This window comes from Lutra lutra, chromosome 9 (assembly GCF_902655055.1).
Source record: "Lutra lutra chromosome 9, mLutLut1.2, whole genome shotgun sequence".
NCBI classification, from domain to species: domain Eukaryota; kingdom Metazoa; phylum Chordata; class Mammalia; order Carnivora; family Mustelidae; genus Lutra; species Lutra lutra.
Window position 1 is genome coordinate 121,355,845 of NC_062286.1, and position 25,589 is coordinate 121,381,433.

Consider the following 25,589-nt stretch of genomic DNA (forward strand, 5'->3'; position numbering starts at 1 on the left):
AAGGATTCCCATTCTAGCCATCAACACAAAGGATCATGTAGATCAAATGAAATAATGTGCAGAAAAGGGAACGTTGCCGAGTGAATATATATGAATAGATAGGTTAATTATTCTCTTTTAATCGAGGCCAAACCCAAGGATAATCTGTGTTCTGGTCATTTGAATTCAGTGTTTTCCAGCCATTTTTTTTCCCCACCAAGACATAATCCATGGGCATAGTCTGGGTTTTGCCCAGTGCCTGGTGTAAAGCCCATCATTCCATCCCTTCTTTCCTATTCAGAGAACTACTTTGGAATGCCAATAGTTGAGAAGGAGTCCCCTTGAATTTCTCCTGATTTATAAATATTGCAGGAGTCCCCTTGAACTTCCCCTGATTTATAAAGAGGCTAAATTATTTGCAAATCTCAGAACTTTAGCTTTCACTGCTACATAATGGTCAAGCAAGTGTCCATCACAACCACCATGACAAAAACCTCACCATTTGTGGACCAGCACTGATTGAATTGGCTCGCTCTGTGCCAGTCTCTCTTCTAAGTATTTATATACATGGAGCTTATTCCTTCCTCCCCCAGCTGCCTAAAGTAGGTATTGTTTATAGATGAGGAAACTGAGGCCCAGAGAGGTTGTGTAACTTACCGAAGGTCACACAGCCCAGAAGCGGTGGATTTGAGGTTTGAACTTGGGCTCTGGTGCTGTAGAAGTCAGGAGGGGATCCGGGGCTGGGAGGTAACTGTGTGACCTGGACAAGGCTTCCTCCCCTCTCTGTGTGCTGGCTCCTGATCCCTGATGTGTCGAGGATGCCCCACTTCAGCCATGGTTGGGCAGGTGGCAAGCCTGGCTCCTTGTCTGTCCCCCTGGGAGAGGTCTTACTCAGCTACCCGTCCATCTCTGTCCATTTTAGCGGAGTTCTCCCGCCCAGCTTCGGTCAGCGAGAATCACGATACGGGACCTGATGGTGACAAGCAGGAGGAAGATGGCGAGTCTGGGGGCAGGCGGTCAGAGGCCGAGGAGGGAGAGGTCAGGACCCCCACCAAGATCAAGGAGCTAAAGGTAGGAGCCTGGCTTTCTCAGACCCTCTGACCTGGGATTAGGAGGCTAATTCTGGGTCTAGCCTCGGCCTTGGCCTTGAGGTATTCCCAGTGGTGGGAGAGCACCCTTGTTCCAGGCTGCACCACAGGAAGGGCCTTGCCCAATACATCAACAGCCCCTCATGGTGGGTGGTAGGCGTGCTGCTCTCCCTGCATTCTTGCCCTCTTTTTGTCCTGCTTCCCCACGGGGACACTTTGACCCCTAGAGGACTCCAGTGTCCTCTTGCCCACTCTTAATTTGTCCCTTTGACTGTGATCTGGGTCTGCATGGACCCCTTCCTCCCCAGGCATGTGAGGGACACCTGTGGGCCCTCACAAGGATGAGGTTCAGGTGTGTCCCTTCCTGCTGCCCCATGCATTCCCCACATACCTGTACACACACTCACGTGGGGACACATGGTTTCACTAGCATGCATTTGCTCATAGTTGTAGACCCCTCTTACAGGAGGGGTCGTGTACCCAGATGTGCACGCAGTGGGCACACACACGGGCAGGGGCACATACAGGTGTAGCATGTTCCCATCGGGCAGTTGCCGCTTGGAGCACAGGCTCCTGAACACACGGGCTGACAGTGGAGGCATGAGTACCCAGAGCCCTCATGTCCCCTCTACTGAGTGTGACTGTCCGCTTTGCCCACAGTCCCCCAGCCCCCTTCTTCACCTCCACGGGCTCTCTCCCTGCCTCCCACCCTGCCCTTTCTGTCTACCTCACTGCCCCGTGGGTGGTCACCAGCTTCCCTGGCCTCTGCTCCCTGGGAGAGAGCCCTGTGGGCTACCTGCTGCACCGTACCGGGCCAGCGCGGTGCCTCTAATCCATTTGTTCTACTGACCCTGCTGGTTCCTTCTCCTCCTCCCGCATCTCGCTAGCTGGAGCAGGAAACCACGCCGAGACACAAGCAGGAGGTACTGCATGGGACCTGTCACCACTTACCCAGCCATTCACATCCCCAGCTCATTTGTCACCATCCCATAGTCCATCCCAGGCCCATATTCTGCACCATCTCAGCTTCAGCTTTGCCTCTGCTCCTTCTCCCCTAAGGCCCCTCCCTTCCCCTGCCCCCCTCCCCAACCACCCTGACTCCTCCCCACCCACATCTACATAGCTCCCCCTCAGACCCCACCCCCTGGCCAACTGGTTCCCCTGCCCTCCTCCCCCTCCCTCCCTCTAACCAGCTTCCCACTCTGCCTCTTCCCACCATCCCATGCTTCCTTCCCATCCCACCAGTGTCCATCAGCTCTTCCAGGCCATTCCGTGCTTTTATTGGTCTCATCTCCCCTGCCCCCCCAAACCCTTCCTTAGACTCACTCATCTCCTCCCCACATCACTGTTTGGTCATGCCTCCACTCATCTGTGTCCTCCCTGACCTCACCCCAAGCTTCTTTTTGTATCTCCTGGCAACCGATGTGGGAGTGGGTGTGCTGGGTGGGGGGCAGGGAGGAAGCTCCGAATGCTTCTGCCTCTTCTCAAGCTCCAGCTGTCCCTCCCTCTGGGTGGGGCCTGCTGCTCCAGCAGGGAGAGCCTCTTCTTTCCTCCTCCCTCTCCTCCTCCTCTTCCTGGTGGCTTCTCTCAACTTACTTCTCAGCATTAACAACTTCTTCCCTTTCGCACAGTCCCCAGCTCTTTTCTGCTCCTTCGCTGCCAGAGACGCTGGTCTCTTGGGCCTGAGGGAAAAGACCAAGGGCTGGGACCTAAGGGCTTGGCCTTGGCGTCACGTGAGCTGGGTTTCAGCCTGACCCTTTGAGGGTCGTGGGTAAGCCGCCTTGGGCCCCAGCCCCCCATCTGCACAGCAAGGCATTTGGACTAGCTTTCCCCAAAGCCCTTAACCCTAATCAAGGATCCCAGGGTTCCACTGCTCTCTCTCACCTCCGAAAGCACTGCGAGCGCCCAGAGGCCGCGTGACAGGGTCAGGCTAGAAGGTCACAAGCCATATCTTGGGTCCATTACAGCTCAAACCTACCCCCTTGTGCAAACTCGATCCGTCCGACTTCTCCAACCTTGTTGTAAGGCCGTCCCACTCAGGAGGGGACATGGGAAGTACAGACACGTGTCTGGAGGGAAAGCAAGGCTTCGGTGGCATCAGTCTCCTCCCCGAGGTAACTCACACGTCTCATGGTGGATCTGCGGGTGCCAGAGATAAGCCAGGGGAAGATTTCAGCCTTTCCAAGAGCAAGCTTGTCTTCTGGGCACTTCTTCCGGAGTCTGCCGATTTGACTTTATAACAAGCGGAGATGGTCCACTTCTTGTCCTGAGTTGAGTTGCCGGGACTCCAACAGCCTTGCAGATAAAGGCGCTTGAGCCAACAGCCCGCAGAAGCAGGCTGCTCCTCACCTGACCTGGAGGGGGTCACTCTGTCCTGCTGCATTGGCTTGAGCTCGGACTTGGTAGTTTAATGGGGGACATGCCCCTGATTCCCGCTATCCTGGGCTCAGCTCTGGGATTTACCTCTCTCTTTCCAGGTCTCCATTTCTCCTGCCCTCCTAAAGGCCCTGCGGCACCCCTACCTCTGGCCACAGCTCACTCTGTTTCCCCATGAGGAGTTGGTATCACAAGGTGTCCACAGGACCCTGGGTGATTAGGAAAGGTAGTAGCTCACCATAGATGGTGCTGAAATCCGTCTTTTCCTGGCTCCTGTGTGGGAGCAGGGCTCATTTTTCTGGGGATCCCTGGCTTTAAGAGTATCTGAGAAGCTCACCTCTCGGGCTGACAGGGGCCTAGCCTGGGGATCCTGCTAAGCACAGGGACCAGGACCCCGGAAGTCAGGGAGTGGGCCACAGCAGCCCAGCGAACAGGGTGGGCCAGTTCTCCCTGTGCCTTGGTTGTAACCAGAAGGAAGTCACCTCCATGCCCAGTTGAGATGGGACACACAGCACCAGAGGGGACTCACCTAATTTTAGGGGATTTGGGTTACCTTGGGGGTTCTGAGGCCGGAAGCTAGGCAAGGGGGAAGGAAAAGGTGATGCTTGCCCGGAAACCTCTTCTTAATCCTAATTGCTTCTCGTTCCTCTGTCTAACCTTAAGTGCTTTGAGCACCTGTTGGGGCTTAATCATCTCTGCACTGCTTGGCTCCTGCGGTGCAGTGAGGGTGAGAAGGACTCATGGATAGGAATCACCTCGCTGATGTAGGGCAGCGATGGCCACGCTTACCATCCCCTGCTCAGAGCTGTTCCTCTAACACACACTGCCCTCTCCATCCACCCCTAGTTCCTAGACAAGCCAGAGGATGTCTTGCTCAAGCACCAAGCCAGCATCAACGAGCTCAAACGGACCCTGAAGGAGCCCAACAGCAAGCTGGTCCACCGGGACCGAGACTGGGAGCGGGAGCGCAGGCTGCCCTCCTCGCCCGCCTCCCCCTCCCCCAAGGGCACCCCTGAGAAAGTCAACGAGGTAGGTCTCACCCTGAACCCCTCAACAAGGGCTTCAGGTAAAGAGGGTCGGGAAGGTTGCTCTGTACTCCAGCTTACACTCCTCCTCCCACCTGTATGCCTCCCCCAGTTGCTGCATGAGGGGATGATGGGGTGGGGTGGGGTGAGGGGCTAGAAAAGCAGGTTCTGTTGATTAGACAGGCCCCAAGTCTGACCAACAGAATCAGAATATTTGGAGCTAGAGCCCTGGGATCAGCATTTTAAACAAATGCCCCCAGACGATTCTCGTGCACCCTAAACTTCGGGAATCCCAGCTGTTGTATCCAGTAACCAGATCCTTTAGTGCCTGTTGTGAAAACACAGATGGTGGGATATGTGTGTGTGAGAGGGGGTGGTTCCCTGCTGGAAGAATCCTCAGAGCCCACTAGAGGGGAACAGATCCTCCAAGAAAATCAGACCTGCACCTCTTGCTTCAGAAAAGGATCCCACACCCACCTGCCTTTCGGAGTGGAAAGCATGGGGTGTTTTCTCAAATGCAAAAGAGATAAAGATAGGATCATGAGAATTCCTGTATTTATAATTCCAAGCTATTATTTTTAGCAGTGCTAAATCTTGGCAAGTATTTACCCCCATTTATACTTCGGTGTTTTCTCTCTAGCACTGCTGCTTACTTGTCTCAAACCCAACTGATCTAGACTTTCACCACCTGGGTTTGAATTCTGGCGCTGATTCCTGCTAGCTGGGTGACTCTGAGATTACTGTATTTCTCTGAGCATCCATTAGGCAGAGATAATAGAAGTACTGACCTTGTGGGAATGTTGTGAGGACCCAGGGAGATCAAACACAGAGGAGCTGGTAGAGGGCCTAGATGCTCAACAGGGGTTTGATTGTTCATTGTGAGAGTCCTAGGACTCACAAAGAAGGGTTATTTCAAATCCGAACCGCTTTTTTCTTTTGTAAAGATTTTATTTATTTATTTATTAAAGAGAGAGAAAGAGAGAACATGAGTAAGGGCAGGAGCAAAGGGAGAGGGACAAACAGACTCCACGCTGAGCAGGGAGCTTGACACGGGGCTTGATCCCACAATCTTGAGATCATGACCTGAGCCAAAATCATGAGTCAGATGCTCAACTGACTGAGCCATCCAGGTGCCCCCCAGAACACCTTTTAAAGTTGGAAGGACCCTCAGAACCTACTTGGTTTGAGCTCATCACTTTACAGATGGGGCACTGAGGCCCAGAATGGGAATATACTTGTTCGGTGTCAGCTGGTAGAAGAGGGGCCAGAACCTGCTTTCCTTGTATCCTGGCCATTGTATTTGCTGTTACATCACAGCTGCTGGGAGCAAGACCAAATCATGGGAAGACCAGGATAGAGTCAACTGTGTATGTACTGCCCTTGGAATGCTTTGAAATTTGGTGATGCAGTCCTGATCTAATAAGTGAACATTTGATTGATGCTGGATAACAGGGCCTCACCAGGGGAGGCTGCTGTGTTAGCTTCACTGGCTGGTGATTCACAAAATCACCAGGGATTCTTTGAGGGCCTTTAAGTCCAATGCCGGAAGGAGGGCCAACCTGCTTCTGTTGAGGGCCTCTGGGGTCACCCCTGGCACTCTGGACTGGGCCATGGGGGCCGGTCCACTCCTCTTGGGTACTGGCCCCACTCCTCCTGCCCTGGGAGTCTTAACCAGAGTGGCCTGGTTGGGGCTGAGGAGGGATGCAGAGGCTTTTGAAACGGAGGGACTCCTGTAGAGAAGGGCAACATGAGCCCTGGGGAGCTGGGCTGGGACGCTTCCGGTGCCTCCGAGGAGCCTGGCTTGGGAGTGTGCCCCACCTGCTGGTCATAGCTGGAACTGCTAGAAGATGGGTCTTATTCAAAGGTGGGGTCTGTTTCAACACTTGCCCCTCACTGTTACCCCAAGAGGTGTAGTCCACTGCTGGAAAGAATTCTGGTTTAGGAGCTCACCTTGGAGCTATGGGCCATTTGACTGGTTACAGGCCCCACTGGCATTTAGAGGCCCTTGAAGATTTGGGAGATGGGAAGAAGCTGTAGACAAAGACTGGACTGGCTTCTTAGATGAGGGATATCACCTCTCTGAGCCTCGCTGCTAGTCAGCCCGTCTAAAGGGAGACCAGAATTGCCATTGCATAGGATTGCTGGGAAGGCTGAGTGAAATGATGGGTATAAAAGCACTTTATAAACCAGAAAGTGCTGTACAGTCATGGGGCATTGCTGATGGTGACTGGAATCCCGGATTGGGCTGGAAGGGGGCTCTCCTGCGGGGATGTGTCATCAGAGGTACTAGTGGCTTTCTCTTATATTGTTGGGCCTCATCTGAGCCAAGGGGAAAACAGTAGGAACTTAAATCAAAATAAGGACTCCGAACTTTTTTTGTTGTTGTTTTAAAGATTTTACTTATTTGAGAGCGAGAGCAAGAATGCATGAGCAGGGGGAGGAGCAGAGGGAGAAACAGACACCCTGCTGAGCAGGGAGCCCAATGTGGGGCTTGATCCTAGGGCCCCAGGATCATGACCTGAGCTGAAGGCAGACACCTAACCAACTGATCCACCCAGGTGCCCAGGACTCCAAACTTTCAAGAAAAGTTCCCATTTGCCAAACCCGGGTTTTCATTTCAAAGATGCCTTTTTGAGGGGCTAAGAGCCCAATTGCAGGATTGAACCATTGCCTAAACCAAAAATACCCAGGGCAGACTTGGAATCGGAGTCTGAATGGTATGGCTCCTCGGCCTCCTGATTGAGAGCCTCTTGAACGAAAGTGGTGTGTCTCTGCGCCCTCTTGAGCGAGGGCGGGGAGAGAAGGGTCCAAAGGCACGGTGCTGGCTGGCAGCTGACTGTGGGCCTCCCTCCCTTAAGGGGCCACAAGGGGCAACTCTTCTCTCTCTTGTCCCACTGGCTTCTTTCTGACCTAAGCCACAAACTCCAAGGGTGTGGGGTTTACAAAGCTGGGCTATTTACGGGCTCTGTGTGTGTGTGTCTCTCCTGCTCCTCTCTCTCCCTTTCTTCCTTTCTCTGTCTCTCCTTCCCTTCCTCCCTCTTCCCTTCCCTCCGGCCCCGGGCCTCCCCTGCAGTCCCGGAGGACCCAGGACACCTCTCCACAGAACTTGGCACCTGAGCCTGGGACGGCCACAGGCTGGGAAGTGTTCACTCAGAAAAGCCTCGCAGCGTCTCCTGAGGTTACTGTCAGCACTTCCCCACCCACACACAGCGACCCTAATGGTCTCAAAGTGACCCCCTTCTCTGGGGTGAAGGGGGGTGGACCAGGCTCTGCCATGCAGGTCGAGCAGTGGGTAGCCCTTGTATCCCCATGCTGTGACAAACAACTGTCCCCATGCCAGGGATCCATAAAGGGCCGGCCCCTCCCTCATCCATTGTTTCTCAGGAATCAGGACTGATATCATATTCTGGAAAGACAGGACATTATGAGTCTGGCTCTGGCTTCAAAAGGGAGGCTGGAATGATCTTCTCTTGGGCCCTCCTGACTTTAGAGGCAGGTTCTAACATCTAAGCTTGAAATCAGGGGTCACTGCACCTAAATGCCTTCTCCCCTGGGGTCTTTTCTCTGTTTAGATGCCTGGGTGAGGTCTAACAGTGGCTCTGTAGGGAATGGTCCTACATTCATCCTTCACCTTTGTCTTCTCCAAACTCCTCTTGACAGGCAGGCAAAAGTGGGCATCTTGCTCTAAGGAGCTTCCTTGGGGTTGAAGAGATGCTGGTCAGGCCACTGTTCTAACGAGGAAGGCATTACTTCTGCACCCTGGACAGCAGCCGGAAGAGGGCTCTTGGGACTTGCTGTGTCCTGCTAGGCCTAGAATCTAGGCCCAGGGATGGAGGGCTGCATCTCCCTCTGTGCCGACAGCTCAGAGGCTGTCACGATTAGACAGTGCTGACAGACCATCTGGGTGGAACTTCCTTCTCCCTGAGATCTGAACCTCCGTGTTATGCATAGTATGTCTGAGGGCATCTCCCTTTTTTAATTCCCATGGAAAATTTTTCTAGCTGCTGAAAATGTGCCAAAACCATAAAAGAGACATGAGTCAGTGACATAAGTGGTAAGACAGAAATCACAGGTCTACTCAATTTTTCCTCAATGTAAAAATCAACCATCAGCGCTCTCTCTTGAGAGGAGTTGGACAGGAGTCAGTAGCCTCCCAGGGTTAGGGAAATAGTGAGACCCCAGAGCACAGAGATGCTCCTAGAGCAAAGGACAGTTGCCCGGACTCATTGTGGTGGGGAGGGGCAGTGGTAGGGGGCAACAAGCGCCCTTCTTCAGCATCCCTGCAAATTGTCCTTCCAGTGCCTCCCACAGAGGGCGCTCTTGTGGTTCTTCACAAGGAACCAATTTGGCTTCAGTCCCTACTGGGAAGTTTTCATACTGAATTAAAATCTGCCCTTCTGAAGTACCTGTCCGTGGGCCTCGCTGTGCCCGCTGCTGCCCAGAGATCCGCCGGGCATCCTCCCGCCTGGCATCCTCCTCCAGAGTTCAGCACCTCCCCTCCCCCTGAACATTGCTTTCTTCAAAAGATGTTTTTCCCAGGGTGTGGTTTCTAGAGGGCTCCTTGTCCTGCCTCCCCTCTTCGGGGTGTCTTCTGTAAAGAACAGGGCCCAGAATGTGACCCAGAGCCCCAGGTGGTGACTGAATAGTCCAGAATCCGCAGAATCGGCTGGCTGGAGACTTTCTGCTTTTGGAGGCTTGCGTGTGGACAGAACTGGTCTGCGTCCTCCTCCAGCTTCCTCTCCTTGCTGCAGTACCTCCGGCTGATGGCAGGGGGCGCTCTGCGCAGGTTCTGAAGGTCCTCGGGCTCAGGGGACTGAAGCAGGGCTAGCAGATATCATCCCATCTCCCATCCTGGAAAGGGGGTCAGGATGGCTTTCAGACCAGCCAGCCCCCAGGGGCAGGTGCAGCCCCCTCACCAGGGCCTTGGTGCCAGTGGAGGTTTTCTCTCTTTTGTTCATTCTTTTTTTCTCTTCAGGATTTTCACTTGTTAAAAGCAGAGCATCTTCTTCCCTTACCGCACACTCTGTGATCTGTGCAATGGGGATTGCTCTGCGAACCTCAGTTTCCCCTTTGGAAATAAGGACAATAGTACCTGCTTCACAAGTTGCCATTTGGATTACATTTAATCACCTTAGACAAAGGGCTGGCATTGTCTGGCACAAATTAACTAAATAGAAGTACATGTTTCCTTTTTTCTTCCTGTGGAGTCTTTCTTTCTATACCAGACTAGTTCCCACCCCACTCAGCCTACCTTCTAAGCTACTAGTTTCTAGTTAGACTTGGGGCAAGCATATTCCAGAAGGGGTCTCCTTGACCATCTTTGGCCATCATTGCCAGACTCCTGACATCAGGACAAGTGGAGACGGGAGCCGCTGAGGACCCCTGCTTCGCCAGTAGAAGAGAAAAGAGACGTGGCTTCCTCAGGCTCTCGAGGCACTTCTCTCTGGGAGGGCTCAATGGTGTTGTCCTGAGGCTTAGCAGCCTGAAGTAAAATACCAGAAAACCTATGTCTGGGCTTTCCTCTTTTCTCTTATCTCTCTTGCCTGTTGGCAGGATTCTTTCAGTGAGGTTTGATTCCCTGAAAACCATAAAGATTTTGCTAACATGGATTGAGGGAGTGGAGGTAAGAGAGTTTACAGCGCTCCCTGAACCTTCCCAATCCTTCACATCTTATGGGATCTGACAGACGCCTCTCCAAGTCATAATCGGTGTCAGAGCGCAGGTATTTACATCTTTCCCCTCCGGTGGAGGTGTCCCTCTGGCACATCTCACCAGGGATGCACTTCCCAGAACTTGGACCCAGAGACTGGATTCTAGACCTGCCTTTGCCCCCAGCTCACTCTCTGGCCTTGGACACAGTGCTTACCTTTTCTAGGCCTCAGTTTCCATATCTGTGCCATAAGGGGCCGGAGTCAGAGCAAGGATTTCAAAGGAGGGTGGTACCTTGGCACCGGGGCAGCCAAGGCCTCCAGCTTCCAACATGGCAGCCTGTCTCTGGCTTATGTATTGGACTTCCATTGAAGTTTTATGTGAAGACGGTATTCTGTGGCTGCAAGATTAGAATGCCAATGGCTTTCTGGCTTCTTTTCTTTTTTTTTTTTTTTTTAAACACTTCTGAAGTCTGTTGTTCCCCCTGCAGTGCTGTTTAAAGGGCTCTGGGAGAGACAAAGGGCTGCTTTGTCGACAGGCTGACAGCGCTACATTCTTGTTGGTGCTTTTGACCAGTGATGACACTTGGGTCTTCAGAACTTTTCCTTCCGTGATGTCTTCTGCTCAGCCCTTTCCTACTCTTCCCATGGATTTTGTCACAATTCTCCAAGAATAGGCCTTGGTATTCCTCTCTTTGGGAATGAAGCCCACAGAACTCAAGCTGTTCAAGCCACTGTGGTGACTGGCACTGACCTCTTCAGCTGAACATTTGACATTTTTCATTCTAATATCTTTCCTTCCCAGAAACTCTTGAAGAGAAGTCAGGTTTCAGGCTGTGGCTCGTGGAACTTAATTCAATGCTTCCCCTCTTGACATGAGACTGCGTTTGGGATCCATATTCTTAGATCGTGAGATAAGTCAGCAAGGATCCCAGGCACTCTTTTCCTGACTCTGCCATGAACTAACTCGACTTTGGGGAAGTCACTGACCTTCTCCAAGCCCCAGTTTCCCCATTTGCACAATGAGGAACTTGGACTAGAGGATGTCTTAGGAGTTGTTTTTGCTCTAACGTTCAAAGATTCCAAGTGTTGTGAGTTACTTTCACCTCGGGTAGTGGCAGTTTTATTATTAAGAGAGGAAGAGGAAGAGGAAGAGTCCGGGCCCATCCATGGATTCCCATTGTCCCATGATTAACATGGGGAGGGCGTGAGACCCCCGTCCCATCTTACCAATTTGGGGTAGTGGTTGAGGGGAGTCTGTAAATAATTTGTCGGGTGCCTTGATGGGAAGGGGAACCTTGATGAGGCTGACTGGCATTGTCATGCCTTTCTCTCCCCCAGCCAGTTCTGGGGACATGTTGACCTTTTGGTCCTTCTTGCAGAGGAAAAAAGGGACCTGTTCTTCAGGTGCCTGACATTTCATGTTAACTCTTCTTGCTCCAATTGAAACACAGGGTTCAGAGCATTGGGTATTTATAGAAAGAGAATACACTAGGCCAGAAGAACTCAGTCTCCTAAAAGTGACCACCACGCAGCAGGAAGAAAGTAAGGCAGGCCTCGCAGATATCCTTGCTGATGGCAGACTCTCCAAAGTAGACATCCTGGTGGACAAGTTCAAAGTCGAAGTGGCCACAGAAGAAATGGTGGGAGTTAGAAGAGCAAAGACCCAGCAACAAGGAAGAATGATTGCAAGCCCTGAAGACTTTGAGTCAGTGTGGGAGGAAGGCCCCTGTGTCAGGAAAGGCCCAGGAGGGGCTTCTCTGGCTGCAGGCTCTGCCCTGGCAGAAAACCTCTTGGAGGGCTCCCAGTTGAGGGTGGGCACTGGGGAGGCCACCATCAAGAAGCGCTGGATCTCAGGTGGTCAGCTGGAGGGCCAGACGGAGCTGAGGAAGGAGCTGGAGGAGTTCCAGACTTGGGGAAGACCCACTGCCTCAGGGACCAGGTCAGCAGAGGCCAATGTCCCTTCTCCAGCCTCCGACAAGGGAGGACTCCAGTCATTTCTGCTGGACCCCACCCAGTCAGAAGCCAGAGCTGACTCGAGTGATGAAACCGAACCTTCCTTTGCAGAGAGGAGCTTCTATCTGAACTATGGAGAGAAAGATTCTGAAGACCAAGTCCTCCCTCCGCCTCTGGAGAGGGAAGAGTGCCTGGTCACCCTTCCCGTTGATGAGACCAGGCTGGAGCTCGCAGAGAGCTCCGCTCTGAATTCCTCAAGCCCACAGGGTTCTGCTGCAGCTTCCAGCAGGAACAAGGACCAAGAGGGTGAAGCTCACAAGCCTTCCTTAGAGGAAAGGACAGGGTCCCCCGGGAACCGCAGAAGACCAGGTGGCCTGGAGGCCTTTGCTGAGCAGCTCGGTAAGGGACTTTCTCTGGGGCAGACATGTGCTGAGGACTGGGAAGAAGCTGGGTGGGGGGTGGAAGGAGAATTCAGCTACTCAGCATCCAACCTAGGCATGGAGGAAGAGGCCCCCAACGGTGGAGATTTGGTGGAAAAGGCTGAGAACAGTCCCCCAGCAGGATGGAAGGACCACACACCTCACAGCGCAGGTGCTCTGCGCCCAGACCTCCCAGCCTGCGCCCTTCCTCGGACCACCCCTCCTAATGATGTCAGGAAGCCAGCTAAGCCAGGCAGAGGCAACTTCCCGCCCCAAGACCGGGGCCGGGTCCACATCCAAACAGGAGAACCCGCGGCGGAGGACAGAAAGACCTCAGCGTTTCTTCAGATGGAAGTGCTCGTTCCCCTCCCAGCCTCTCCTGGTCCCTTTCAAGTTCAGGCAGCTCCGGAGGAAACTTCTCCAAGCCCAGCCCCTCATGGGTCAAGGGAGCCTCTGCAGCTTGGGGATCCTTTTGGAGAACAGTCCCCTGTGTTTCTCAAACATGCCCATCCTCTTAAAGAGAGCCCAGAAGCCAAGGACCGAGGAGGACCGTTCGTGACCTCAGACGGAGGTGAGCGCCGGGCACCTCCCGTTGCCAGCAGAAAGCCCAGAGTTGTCTCTGAACGAGCCGAGGGGGCTGTACCCCTGGGGTTGGTGTTCCCTTCAGGGAAGCCAAAGGAGATAACCTCTTTCCAGGCTGCGGGCCAAGAGGGCTCCCTGGAAGATATCAGCAAGACCTCAGTGGCCAACAAAATTCGGATCTTTGAGACCCATGGAGCAAGTCAGAGTGAAACAAGGGCGCTCATAAATGAGTTGTCTTCAGAGGCCTCCGTGGGTCAGGTAGAGCAACAGCGGAACAAGCTTCTGGACCTGGGCTTCGTCCAGCTTCAGCCCCCGGGGGACGTCGCCGGCCCCAAGGCCACCCATTCCTCAGTGACACTGCTGGCTGCCAGCCACGTCAGGGAGGTCATGGCTACCACATCCGCCCAGGAAGGATGCACGGACCTCGAGCTTGTGTCCCCCGATTCGGGCTGCGAAACTGCGCTGGAGGAAACCACCGTGGGCACTGGCCACGTGAGCCCCCGCCCCCGCCGCTGCCCCCCCCTGTGGGGAGCGGACCGCATGCTCCGTAGCTCTGTAGAAGCATGTTTTGGGGCCCCTCGTCATCACTGCGATCGGAGGCTGCTTGTCCATTCCTATGAGTTCTCTTCCCGACACGGGCCTGAGGGTAGCCCGGGCGGAATGACGGGTTCATCTGCTTGGCCACTTGTTAGCTTAGCCACAAAGGCCCTCGGCTTTTGGTGTGACCTGGTGCCCAGAGGGTCACACCCACCCCCCCACTGGAGAAGTTGGCATCACTGCCAGCCGACTACATACTTGCTTTGCCTTGCTGCCCCCACCTGCTGGGCTCCTACCTGTTTTGCTTGGCTTGTCCAACGATCTTCCTTCATCTTTTCCCTTCCCTGGTTCTCCCACCTTGGGGAAGCTGACAGGCCAGAGGTTTCCATCCTTCACTGCTGGCTCCCTCTTGGTCCCACTGCCAAGTTCCTTTCTGCCTGCTTAAGACTAACTATCTTCTCTAATCCAGAACAAATCCGGAGATGCGGTCAGGGAAGAGAAGCCCATCACCAGCTTAGCAGCCAACCCCCCTGGAAAAGGGGGGCACCTGAGATTCGCCAGCCCCTCGGGCCCTCAGGTCTCTGCAGCCCCCCCGTGCCCTGATGAACCTGGTCCTCTCCGCCTGGCCAGGGTGCATCTCTGCCTTCGACTCCCACCTGCTCTGGCAATGCCGTCTGTGGCAGCTCAACTCTTGCTTGTCTGGAATGTGTCCTCACACCTCTCAACCTTCCAGAAACTGGCTAAAATGGAAGCTAAGTCTAGCAAGTGAATCTCTAAGTGCACTGAATCTCTAGAACCTGAAGCCAACTACTTAAAAAAAAAATGTATATATACATGTATATATATTTGATGGGTGTTAGATTGGGCTTTAAAAAGACTGTTCTGGAACAGCCAAAAATGTGCATGTGGTGTTTAATCCCTGACAGGCCAGTTGAGAGGTATGTATGCGGGATGAGAGTTGCTGGTTCCCCTCCAGCGTTTCCTTGGCCTGCAGTTGTCAATTACACTGATGGGACTAGAACCTCCACCCTGCCCGCCGGCCCACCCGGAGCTCAGGGCTGAACTGCTGTAGCACCCAGCTCCCAGGACTTAACCCATATTGTTCCTCCCCATAGCCAATACGCCCCCTCCCTCAGAGACTCAGTGGAATTGACAAACCATGTTGGCTTCCTCTTTGTTTCTCAAAGCTCTTGGCTCCAGCCTCCCTGCCTTCCCATCCCAGGTTTCCCTAAATCCCTGGGTCTCCCTCCTTGGTTTCTGTCTCTCGGTGCCCACCTGCACGGATGGGCCTGTGCCCAGGCTCCCATCCCTGCCTCACACACGATGCCGCTTCTGAAAAGCTCCCAGATCCAGACCTTGGATGGGGCTTCCTGTCCAGAACCAACTGGCAGGAGGTTTGCTTTGTACTTGCTTTGGCCATCAGCGGGAGACCCTCGGAAAGGAGCATTCCCCACTCATGAGAACTTTGTGGGTTTTTCAAGCTTGTTGTCATGTCAAGGACCCTTCCTGGGAGTGTTTTTCATTTCCTGACCTGCTCTTCTCTTTGAGACATTGAAAGGCCCCACGATTTCTTCTGTCATTCACCATCTTGCTTTCTCTCTCTCTCCTCCCACCCCACACCTCTGTTCCTTTGCTTTTTATCTGGCCATAGAGAGCAGGGCTAAGGGAGGGCTCAGAGGAGAAGGTCAAACCACCTCGTCCCAGGGCCCCAGAGAGTGACACGGGAGACGAGGACCAGGACCAGGAGAGGGACGCGGTGTTCCTGAAGGACAACCACTTGGCTATTGAGCGCAAGTGCTCCAGCATCACAGTCAGCTCCACGTCGAGCCTGGAGGCTGAGGTTGACTTCACGGTCATTGGTGACTACCATGGCAGCGCCTTCGAAGACTTCTCCCGCAGCCTGCCTGAGCTTGACCGAGACAAAAGTGACTCGGAGACCGAGGGCCTGGTGTTCTCCCGGGATCTCAACAAGGGGGGCCTCGGCCAGGAAGACGAGTCTGGGGGCATCGAGGATAGCCCGGATCGAGGGGCCTGCGCCACCCCAGATATGCCCCAGTTTGAGGTACAGTGGAGCATCCTGGATACCTGGGCCCGGTGGGCACTGCATGTTCAGAGGGCCCCGGGGCCATCTGCCCGAAGACCGAGCCGCCAGCCTGAAGCTCTGTTTCATGTTGCATGACTGCCCCTCGCAGAAAGCATGGTTCTGTGCTCGCATGTTTGCCATCTTGGTTCACCCCTAACGTGCACTCCTTGGCATTTTAACCCTGTGACCCCATCGCTTGCCCGCTTGCCCGAGGTCAGCTGATGCTAGGCGGTCTGGTCTTACCCGCCTCCTCTCCCTGTCTGTGTTGCATGGCACCTGCAGAAGGCACGTGCTTATGGACTCGCCTGCAGCCTGGCCTGAAAGTCAATGGTTCTTCCTGATTCTGACCCGGCTCCTCTCCCCGGGGCCTGGGCTTGCTGGGGGAAGGGGCAGCGGTCTAAACCCATCTGGCCCCGGGGTCTCAGGGGAGCAGCAGAAGCTCCAAGAGAAGAGGAAACGTCATCACTGAGGGGGACACCAGGATCGACAGTGTCTGGGTCCCTCTGCTTTGTGTCCTTCCTTCAGAGGATCTTTGTCCCATGATCCCTTTGCCCTCTCATCTCTTGCAGCCCCAACCTACCTCCCGCCACACCCTCCTCTCTCCGTTCCAGGCTTTGAAATACGAACTCATCGACTCTGGGCGTTCACTCCGTGCTGCGCCCTCTGGGAGAAATTTTCCTTCCCCTTCTCTGCCTTGCAAACTTGTCATGCTTCAGGACCAAGTTTGGCTCTCACTCTAGCAGATGCTTCCCTGACCACCCAGGGCAGAAGTGTGGCTCCGTCCACGGCCCCCTTGCTCTGCAATGTTTCTGCTCCCGGCATCCTCCTAGGTAGTCAGGCCGGCGGCTGCCAGGCCCACTCTCCCCCCGGTGGCAGCTCCTCTAAGCCTGCACGTGCCAGGCACTAATAGACGATTAACTGGATGAATGGCTTGATCTCACGGTTACAGTCATCTATAAGAATCCCTCTCACTACCCTCCCAACCAGATGGCAGGCTTTTTCATTCATTCATTCAGCTCTCATACGCTCACGGTCCCATGAACTGACCTTGCTGGGGGAGTCTGAAGAAACTGATCATTTAACCAGAGACTTCTAGAGGAGAGGTTGAAAACCTCTGGCCCCAGGCCAGATCTGGCTAGCACAGGTGTTTTCTTTGACCCTCATTGAAAAATTAGGATGTGGAATATAAAATCCACAGGTGTTTTTTTGTTTATTGGTTTGTTTTTAATCATTAAAAAAATCAGATGATCTGAGTCATTCAGAAGCCATGGCTGCCATTGGCCAAACCTGAGTGGTGAGAACATGTGTCCTCCTGTTCACCCCAGTCCTCCATAAGCCCAATTCACCCCTTTACGTCTCCTGCCTGGCCCCCCCAGAGCCCCAGGTGTGTGACTCCCGCTTTCAAGAGCAGTTCAAAGGAAGCAGCTGGGATGGGGCAACATAATTGTTGAGGTCTGTCAGGATTCAGTGGCAAGTATCTAAGGACAGTTCTTAGTGCGGGGCCTGGCACAGAGCCTGTTAATTGAATAGTAGTTGTTCTTTTACTGGTAGCCTAAAAACCAGCTTCTAGCCACCAGGAGCGGATGTGCGCCAAGGTCATGAGTGCCCCCTCTGGGTGCTGCTGGTGGCCCCCGGCTCTCCCCTGGGGCTGGCTGTCTGGCATGGCTCGCTGTGCCTCTTTGCTCTGACCTGTGTGCCCTTCCTGAGACCTGGCCTGCTGCAGGGGTGGGAGAGACGGCACAGCGGCCTGTGAGCAGGGAGTCGGGCAGAGGCTTGGCTTATGGAACTTTCTCCCTCTTCTTCCTACAGCCTGTGAAAGCGGAAACCATGACTGTCAGCAGCCTGGCCATAAGAAAGAAGATTGAGCCCGAGGCTGTGCTGCAGACCAGAGTCAGCGCTATGGACGCTAGCCAGGTAACCGGGGCCTTCCACTGCACCTTGAGCGCAGGACATTTAGGGGTGGGGTCCTGACCCAGGCCGAGCCCCCGGGTCTACTCTTGCCACTCCAGCTTCCCCAGTGCCTCCATGTTCACCTTGATGCTCTTCTGAGCTTTGCTGTCCTCCGTGAGCTCTGGGTTTGGCCGGTGGAATGAACTCCTGTCCTGGGCAGACCACACACACCTCTTACAGCCTCAACTTCCCATCTCTAAAATGGGAATGATAATGTCTCCCTGTCCTCCTGGGAGTGCTGTAAGGGCTAGCAGCAAGTGGACTAGACTGTCGCTCTCAGATTGCTTGAAGGAGTTGGAGAAGTTTCTTGAGGTATCCCACGGGCTGCTCTGGGGGAGAGAGGGAGCAATCCCAATCCAGCTGTTGTCAGAATGACTCACATTGGATTATTATTATTATTTTTTTTTTACACGTGGGGTTTCCATGTCAGATTGGCAAAATGAACAAACTGAGAAAAAGATTTTAAAAAATCATTTGCCTTAGCAAGATGAAGCATACTTGGTACCCTGGACAGAGCGGTCCAAAAGAGACATAGGTGTCGAGGTTTCTCTTGCAGTGTTTTGATTTTAAACTTTGGACCTTGAGACTATAGGTGTGACAGATGCTCCCTGAGTTCCTCCTGGCCAGAGGAGCTGCAGTGCTGGGGGCAGAGACTTGTCTGAATCTCAAGAAATAAGTAAGGTGTAAACCAACACAATGTGTACAATTGTGTCGTTTCCAGAATGTTCTTCTCCCCCGTTTGTAACTTGCACAGTGGTCTCTGTGGCAGCTGGTGCAGCAGCCATGACGCTCGAGTTCTGATGAACTATGTGATCTCAAGCCGCATGCCTCCTCTGTGGCCTCTTTTGTCTTAGTGACCAGTGTTTTATTTTGTTTTCCTGTAGAAAAATACAGAGAAAACTTAAAAAGGCCCCAAAGTCAACAGCCCAGTAATCCATAGTGACATCAAAACAAAATGACAAAGTGTTCACAGTTATGAAATTCAAACAGAACAAACTGAAATTTTTCTTACGGATTCTTCCCAGAAAAAAAGATGTATATGTATTCCAATGTATACACTGATGTCTCTAGAGTGTAGAATTTTACACAAAAGAGATCCTCTTTTACACCTGACCTTTTTTCTTAATGACTGTCTTGGAGATCACTCCTCATTGCCCTCTGTGGGCCCACCTTAGACTCAGTCCCATTTAGGAGTGGGTCCTGACTTACCCTGCAGTCTCCCATCAATGGGCCTGCGGCTGTTTTGTCCTTGGCAGTTAACGATGAATGTTTCAGTGAACTTCTGCGTTCACACTTCTTGGCAAAGTTTTCAGAGTTGATATCCAAAGGATGAACTCCCGGCTGTGGAATCACTAGGTCAAGGAACACAGGAATTGAGGTTTGCTTAGGGCTTGCAAAATTATCTGGGATTATTTGTCCTTTGCCAAATAAGATGATTCAAACAAACTGGGGGCATGTGAGGACCCCCCCGTAATTCAGGCTGTGTGCGGACAAGCCCGTCTCCCCGCCAGCGCTTGTTTGCTCACACAGCCCGTCCCTCTGTAGCTGGCAATGCCACCTGCCCAGGTAACAGGTGCTCCAGGCAGAGGCGGTATACCCTCTCTCTCTCTCATGACTCCTCTGGCCAGCAGGTTGATGGGACTGTCCCAGGGGGAAAGGAGTCCATAACAACCACTCCCTCCATCACCACAGAGACCATATCGACCACCATGGTAAGTAGGACCCAAGGGTCTTCCCTCTCTGACCAGCCTCCTTGCCCTCGGGCAGCCAGATAACAGCATCACGTCACTGGCTGTCTGGGGTGGTCCTCCTCCGCCCTCCCCGCATGAGGCATAGGACACAGAGTCAACCTCTTCTTGTGAGGCACCATCGTTACCACAGGACACCCAGTCAGATCTCAGTTTTCCAAACCGAATGACTTGGGAGGTGGGATCCCTGAGTCTCAGTTATCTGGACCGTCTCAGCCACAGCAGGGGTAGAGGGAGGGAGGGCGGTACCATTCGATTATGTGATCATGGGCAAGGCGTGAGGATTGAGCTTGAAAGTCCCTGACAGACCCTGGCGGCTGTGCAGTTTCTCATGTCTCAGGCCACTTCCTTGCCTTGGTCAGTAGATGGCGTGCAGGGAGCTTAAAACTGGAAAATCAAGATTTGGGGACCATCTCCTCAGGCTCTGGTTCTGATACCGATGTGCTGCCTGACCTGTGAAGGAGGGTCTTTGGCCTCAGATGTCTTCATCTGTAAAATGGGAGTAATCCCCATTCTGCCTGTTTCATAGGCTCTTTTTTTTTTTTTTTTTTAAGATTTTATTTATTTATTTGAGAGAGAGAGAGATCACACCAGCACAAGGAGGGGGCCGGGCAGCAGAGGGCAAGGGAGCAGGGAACCCAACATAGGGCTCCATCCCAGGACTCTGGGATCATGACCTGAGCCAAAGGCAGAGGCTTAACCAACTGAACCACCCAGGAGCCCCTGGTTCACAGGTTCTTAAGAGAGTCCAGTAATGTCACATACTTTAATGATGACATAGACCAGATAGCTTTAGGCACAGGCTGTGTGGCCAGGCAAGCTGCCAAGAAGTGTGTGTGGGTGATCTCACTGAGTCCTTACAAAAACTGGAGGGGATTCTCTTTTTTCTGCACCCTTTACAGATGAAGAATCCGAAATGCAGGGAGGTAAAGTGACTTCCTAAGGCCACACACCCAGTACGTAGTAGAGGCAGGTCCAACCCAGAAGCCTCCCTATGCCCCTCAACCACTCTGCACCCTCATCCCGACCACTGTGAACACTGGCCGCTGGGGCTGGGGCCAGGGCCGGGGCCGGGGCCGGATCTATCTTGAGTCGGTGTAAAGTTGTTTTCAAATGCTTTCTCTTGCCAAACCCCCAATAGACACCTAGGAAGGGAATGGCATTTAGACTTACCCAACAGGTAGGTTTTGAGCAAACAAAGACAAATAACTCTGAACTGGTTATCAGCTCGCACCCTCTTTCCTGGTCACTCTGTCCCACCTCTCCCTCAGTCCTTCTCCACGTGGCATCAGGACACTTCTAGGGCTAAATTTAAGTTCATACTACAGTGAGTAGGCAGTTACATCGCTCATTTACCCATGTGCCCACCCACCCACCCATCCATCCATTCATTTCTTCCAAAAACATTTCTTAGTCTCTGTTACCTGCCTGATTCGGAATACAGAGTTGAAGGAAATCTACTGCCTGCGAGAAGACATTTGTTCAAGTAGTGATCACGGGCACGTGTCATTGTTTAGGTCCTGGGCACACAGTGGTGGACAAGGCCCAGCTCTCCCATATCCTGGTGGGATGACCCTTGGGCAAGTTACCTGAACCTCTCCAAGCCTCAGTTTCCACTTCTGTAAAATGGAGTAACGAGGAGCAGTAATAGCTCATCCCTCAAAGGGTTGACCCAAGGAGGGACCAAGGTAATCTGTGCAAAGGCGTGCCTGGCACGTAGGAAGTGGTCTGTAAATGTGAGCCGCTGTACTTTTTCCCTGCCTTCATGGAACAGGGTAACAATGCTTTCTGGGGGGCACAGGGAGGAAGGGTATGGGGTGACACCCATGCCAGGAGGACTGAGAAGGCTTCACCTCGGCAGGGACAGCTGAGCCATCCTTTGAGGATAAATGACGGCATGCCCACAGCAGAAGGCGTTCTAGGCAGTGGGGACAGCAGGTGCAAAGGCAGGGATAGGAATGACCGGCGCATTTGGGGAAAGGCAGGTGGTCAGTGAAGCAAGATGTCAGGTGTGTGGAAGAGGAGCGGGGTGGGGGAGAAGAGGCTGGAAAGGCAGTCTGGGCCAGGTCCTGAAGGGCCCAAATGTCACATAGGAAGTTCATGCTTTATCTACTGTGACAGTGGGGGGCAGTAGGGCATCCCTTCAACTTCTGAAACGGGCGTGATGTTATCAAATGTGTGTTTCTGTGTTTTAGAAAGATTACCCTGGCAACTGTGTGGGACGTCACGAGAGAAAATGTCCCTCCTGTCCTCCCTCCTTCCTTCCTTCCCTCAGCAAATACTTGTTGAATGCTGTGTGATGCGCTGTGAGCCCAGCACTGAGGGAGACAGAAAGTGCCCTGAGCACGCACGCCATTGGGAGAGATGGAAAGAGAAGGCAGGGAACTGGTTTAGGGGCTGCAGCAGAGCTGGTGTGCAAGGAGGTAGATGCTGAGAAGGTGGGCAGGGTTGAGGGATAACCAGGGGGAGGAACGTGCAGGATTTGGTCATTGACAGAATGTTCAGGTGACAGAAGACCCAATGGGGTCCTCTGTCTTAGGGCTGGTGACCTAACCCTGACCTAGCCATTTCTGAAGCACAGTCCTGGGAACCTTTAGAAAAGCAAATCTCTGCACACACACCCCCCAAACCTATCAAATCAGAAACTCTGGAGCAGGGCCCAGAAATCTGTGACACCCCTCAAGTCAGAGAAGCTCTGATACAGAGAGTCCTGGAGGGGGTTGCTCGTTAGTGGGGAGGCAGTGAATTCCATGTTGGATCTCTCATGAGCCTAAGGTGCCTATGGGACATTTCCAGGGGGAAATACTGAGGAAACAATTGGTTTTAAAGGTCTGGGTTTCGAGAAAGATCTGGGCTCTAGATAGAGGGATAAGGACAGGGGCCTTGTGAGAAAGTCTTGACTGGCTGAGGCGGCCCCGAGAGAGGGTAGCCAGGAGGAGAGCCCTCAGCTGGAGGGAGGAAGAGTCCAGAGCAGAGATGGTGGCATTGCCGTGGCCAGGGAGAGAAGCCACACCTCCTGGAAACAGGAGAGAGGACTGGCCGGAGATAAAGGAGAGGCGGGCAGTACAGATGGTGCCTTGTTTCAAACGACCTGTGTCCCCTTTAGTGGCCTCCCTTTTCAGTGTGAAGGTGGAGGTGAGGCTTTGTCCGGGGCAGAGGGAGCCGTGGGAGATGAAGAGGCTTAAGGGGAGAATTGCCTGGAGCAACAGTAGGACTCAGAGGGGCTAGTGACTCTCCGAGGCTGGCAGCAAGGAAGCACAGGGCCCAGAAGGCTGCCGCCACCCTTTTTCTGAATCGAAGCACAGTTGACACAGAGTGTGACGTTGGTTTCAGGTGTATGACATCGCGATTTGACAGCTCTGTGTATGCTGTGCTTACCGCATGTGTAGCTGCCATCTGTCCCCACACAACCCTGTTACAGTACCACTGACTGTGTTCCCTGTGCCGTACCCTTCATGCCCGGGACCCGTTCATCCCAGAACCGGAAGCCTGCACCTCTCGCTCCCCTTCACCCCTGGCTGCCCATCCCTCCCCCCCCCCGCCCCTCTGGCAACTCCTAGTTCTCCGTATTTATGATCTGTTTATGCTTTTCTCATTGGTCTGTTTGGTTTGCGCGATTCCACGTAGAAGTGAAATTAGACGACATTTGTCTTTGTCTGACTTATCTCACTTAGCATCATACCCTCAAGGTCCATCCGTGCTGTTGCAAATTGTCAGATCTCATTCTTGATTATGGCTGAATAAGAACGTTATATTTCACATCCTCTTTATCCATTTTCTCCCGGTGGACACTTGGGCTGCTCCCGTATCTTGGCTATCGTAAATAATGCTGCAAAAAACATGGGGGTGCGTATGTCTTTTCAATTAATGTTTTTGTTTTCTTTGGGTAAGTACCCAATACTGGAGTTCCTGGATCCTATGGTATTTCTAGTTTTAATTTTTTTTCCAAGGAACCTCCATACTGTGTTCCAGAGTGGCCACAGCAGTTTGCACTCCCGTGTGCAGGGCACGAGGGCTCCCTTCTCTCCACATCCTCGCCAGCACCTGTTTTTTGTCTGTTTGAGACGTGCCATTCTGACAGGTGTAACGGGATAGCTCATTGCAGTCTTGATTTGCATTTACCTTATGATGAGTGATGTGGAGCTTCCTTCTGTGTCTGTGGGCAAGTCTGTCCACTTTTTGGCCTACTGCCAGGCCACATTCTGGGACTCCATCTGAGAAAGTTGCTCACTGGTAGAATGCCAGGTAAAAGCCAAGGTCACTGCCTTGGTCGGAGGCAGGCTCCGGGTCAGGTGGGGAGTGGTAGGCAGGGTGAAGACAGAGAGAGGGCTGCCATCCTTACCTGTCCCCTGGTAGGCAGAGGTTGTACAGACCAGGACCAGGGCTCAGCTAGGACAGACATAGCTCTGAGCCCCTGGACAGAATGGGGTGAGCCCAAGATGGTGCAGAAGGTGGGAGGTAGAGGCTGGCGACCAGGCCCCCTGACAAACGTGGGGCACGAGTCTCTAGTCTCTAGTTAGAATCCACCATAGGACCAGGAGAGCTGCCACAGGGTGAGCGTTCTGAGGGCAGAGAAGTGTTGCACGTTGGGCTTGGAGTCTGACAAACGTGGGGGGGACATGAATAAGCCACTTGATGTTCTCTGGCCTTCTAGCTTCTCAACTCTGAAGCAGGAATATTAAAACAATTTCCTGTGGTTGTTCTGAGGATTAAATGAGATAGCGCATCCTTAGCATAATACCGAGCGCATGGCAAGGACTCAGAAGTAGGTATTATTATGTTGTTGGTAGCTAGCCTGTGTTCTTGTGTTTATCCTAAGGTTGGGATTTGCCAAGCCCTTTCTCCTAAGGTTGGGATTTGCCAAGCCCTTTCTCCTCTGTTAACATCATAATGTCTCTGAGGGAGTTGGGCAGGGTGTCTTTTTACAAAAAATGTTTAAGGCTTAATATTTTTAGGGCAGTTTATTTTTTTAGAGCAGTTTCACAGCAGAACTGAGAAGAAGGGACCCCGTATGCTCCATAAATGGGGATATGTACAGAGATATATATAGAGAGAGATTTCCCACGTGCTCCTTACCCCTGCACACGCACAGCTTCCCCTATAATCGTTACCATCAGCAAACCGACATTGCAGGAGTCCCGTTTTATAGGTAAATCCATGAGGCCTGTGGAACGGAGGTGGCTGTGCCCAGCTCATGGGGTTAGATCATGGCAGGGCCAGGACGAGAGCCTGAACGTCTCCCCTCCTTTGGTAGTGCTTCCTGAGAGCAATGCCATGTCTCGTTTGCCCTTGTCCCTGACCCCAGGCACCGTACATGTTGAACGAGTGAGTGCGTGAGCCAGTGAGAGAGTAAGTATGAGAGCAGGTGTGTGTGTGCGCATGTTGAGTGCATGACAGTGTCACTCCTCAACCTCGTGGCCGTGAGAGCAACACAGCTGTGCGCTCTGGCCATCCTGGGGGCCCACTCACGCGAGATCCGGCCATCTGAGCACTATTGTTTCCCCAGGAGAACAGTCTCAAGTCCGGGAAGGGGGCAGCTGCCATGATTCCAGGCCCACAGACGGTGGCCACGGATATCCGTTCTCTTTCTCCGGTAAGTGGGTAGGGCCAGCTCAGGCTAGGGGACTCTGTGCTGAGAATACAGTCTGTAGGTGGCCCGAGTGAGCACAGCGTAGAGTCCAGTGGGCTGCCCTTTGAAGCACAATGCCAGGAACGTGGATCGCTCTCAGATGCCTGTAGGGCTCCCTTGTGCCCACCAGAGTCTCATCCATCGCCTCCACCCCCAACATACACACACCAGAGGGCTTTGCAGCTTAGGGTGATGCAGCCCCCTCCTTGGTGATGCCTGTGATGGGATAGCTCATTTGCATCTGCTGTCCTTACTGCCCAGGAGGAAAGATGGACTAGGAATCCAGAGGCTTGCACTCTGGACGTGGCTCTTTCAATGGCTCCCGTGAGCGTGAGGCTGTCACTGTGAAGTCTCTTGCATCTCCTGCATTCTCCAAGCCTGTCCTTCTCCTTGTCTAGCCCCGGAGGCCACGTGTTCCCAGCTGTTACAGGGTGGGGTTTGGGAGGGCTCTGTTTCTACTCTGGATCCCCCATTCATTCTTCTGAGCTGCCAGGATTCTTCCCCCCCCCCCAAAGATTTATTTATTTATTTATTTATTTATTTGACAGAGAGAGATAGCAAGAGAGGGA

General features: G+C 53.1%; 1 protein-coding gene across 13 annotated transcripts in view; it reads left to right on the forward strand.

Annotated features, from left to right (window-relative positions):
* EPB41L1 (erythrocyte membrane protein band 4.1 like 1) overlaps positions 1–25,589 on the forward strand; it is a 119,445-nt gene that overhangs the window by 85,051 nt on the left and 8,805 nt on the right. For 3 of the 13 annotated variants that reach the window (XM_047744353.1, XM_047744351.1, XM_047744352.1), the window contains 10 exons: positions 902–1,050; positions 1,955–1,990; positions 4,290–4,472; positions 7,542–7,646; positions 11,571–13,565; positions 14,080–14,187; positions 15,262–15,672; positions 17,503–17,607; positions 19,272–19,355; positions 24,898–24,984. In XM_047744353.1, the coding sequence (XP_047600309.1) occupies positions 902–1,050; positions 1,955–1,990; positions 4,290–4,472; positions 7,542–7,646; positions 11,571–13,565; positions 14,080–14,187; positions 15,262–15,672; positions 17,503–17,607; positions 19,272–19,355; positions 24,898–24,984 (3,263 nt within the window). The remainder of the gene's footprint in view (positions 1–901; positions 1,051–1,954; positions 1,991–4,289; positions 4,473–7,541; positions 7,647–11,570; positions 13,566–14,079; positions 14,188–15,261; positions 15,673–17,502; positions 17,608–19,271; positions 19,356–24,897; positions 24,985–25,589) is intronic. The other 10 variants (XM_047744355.1, XM_047744356.1, XM_047744357.1 and 7 more) reach the window with 10 other exon arrangements.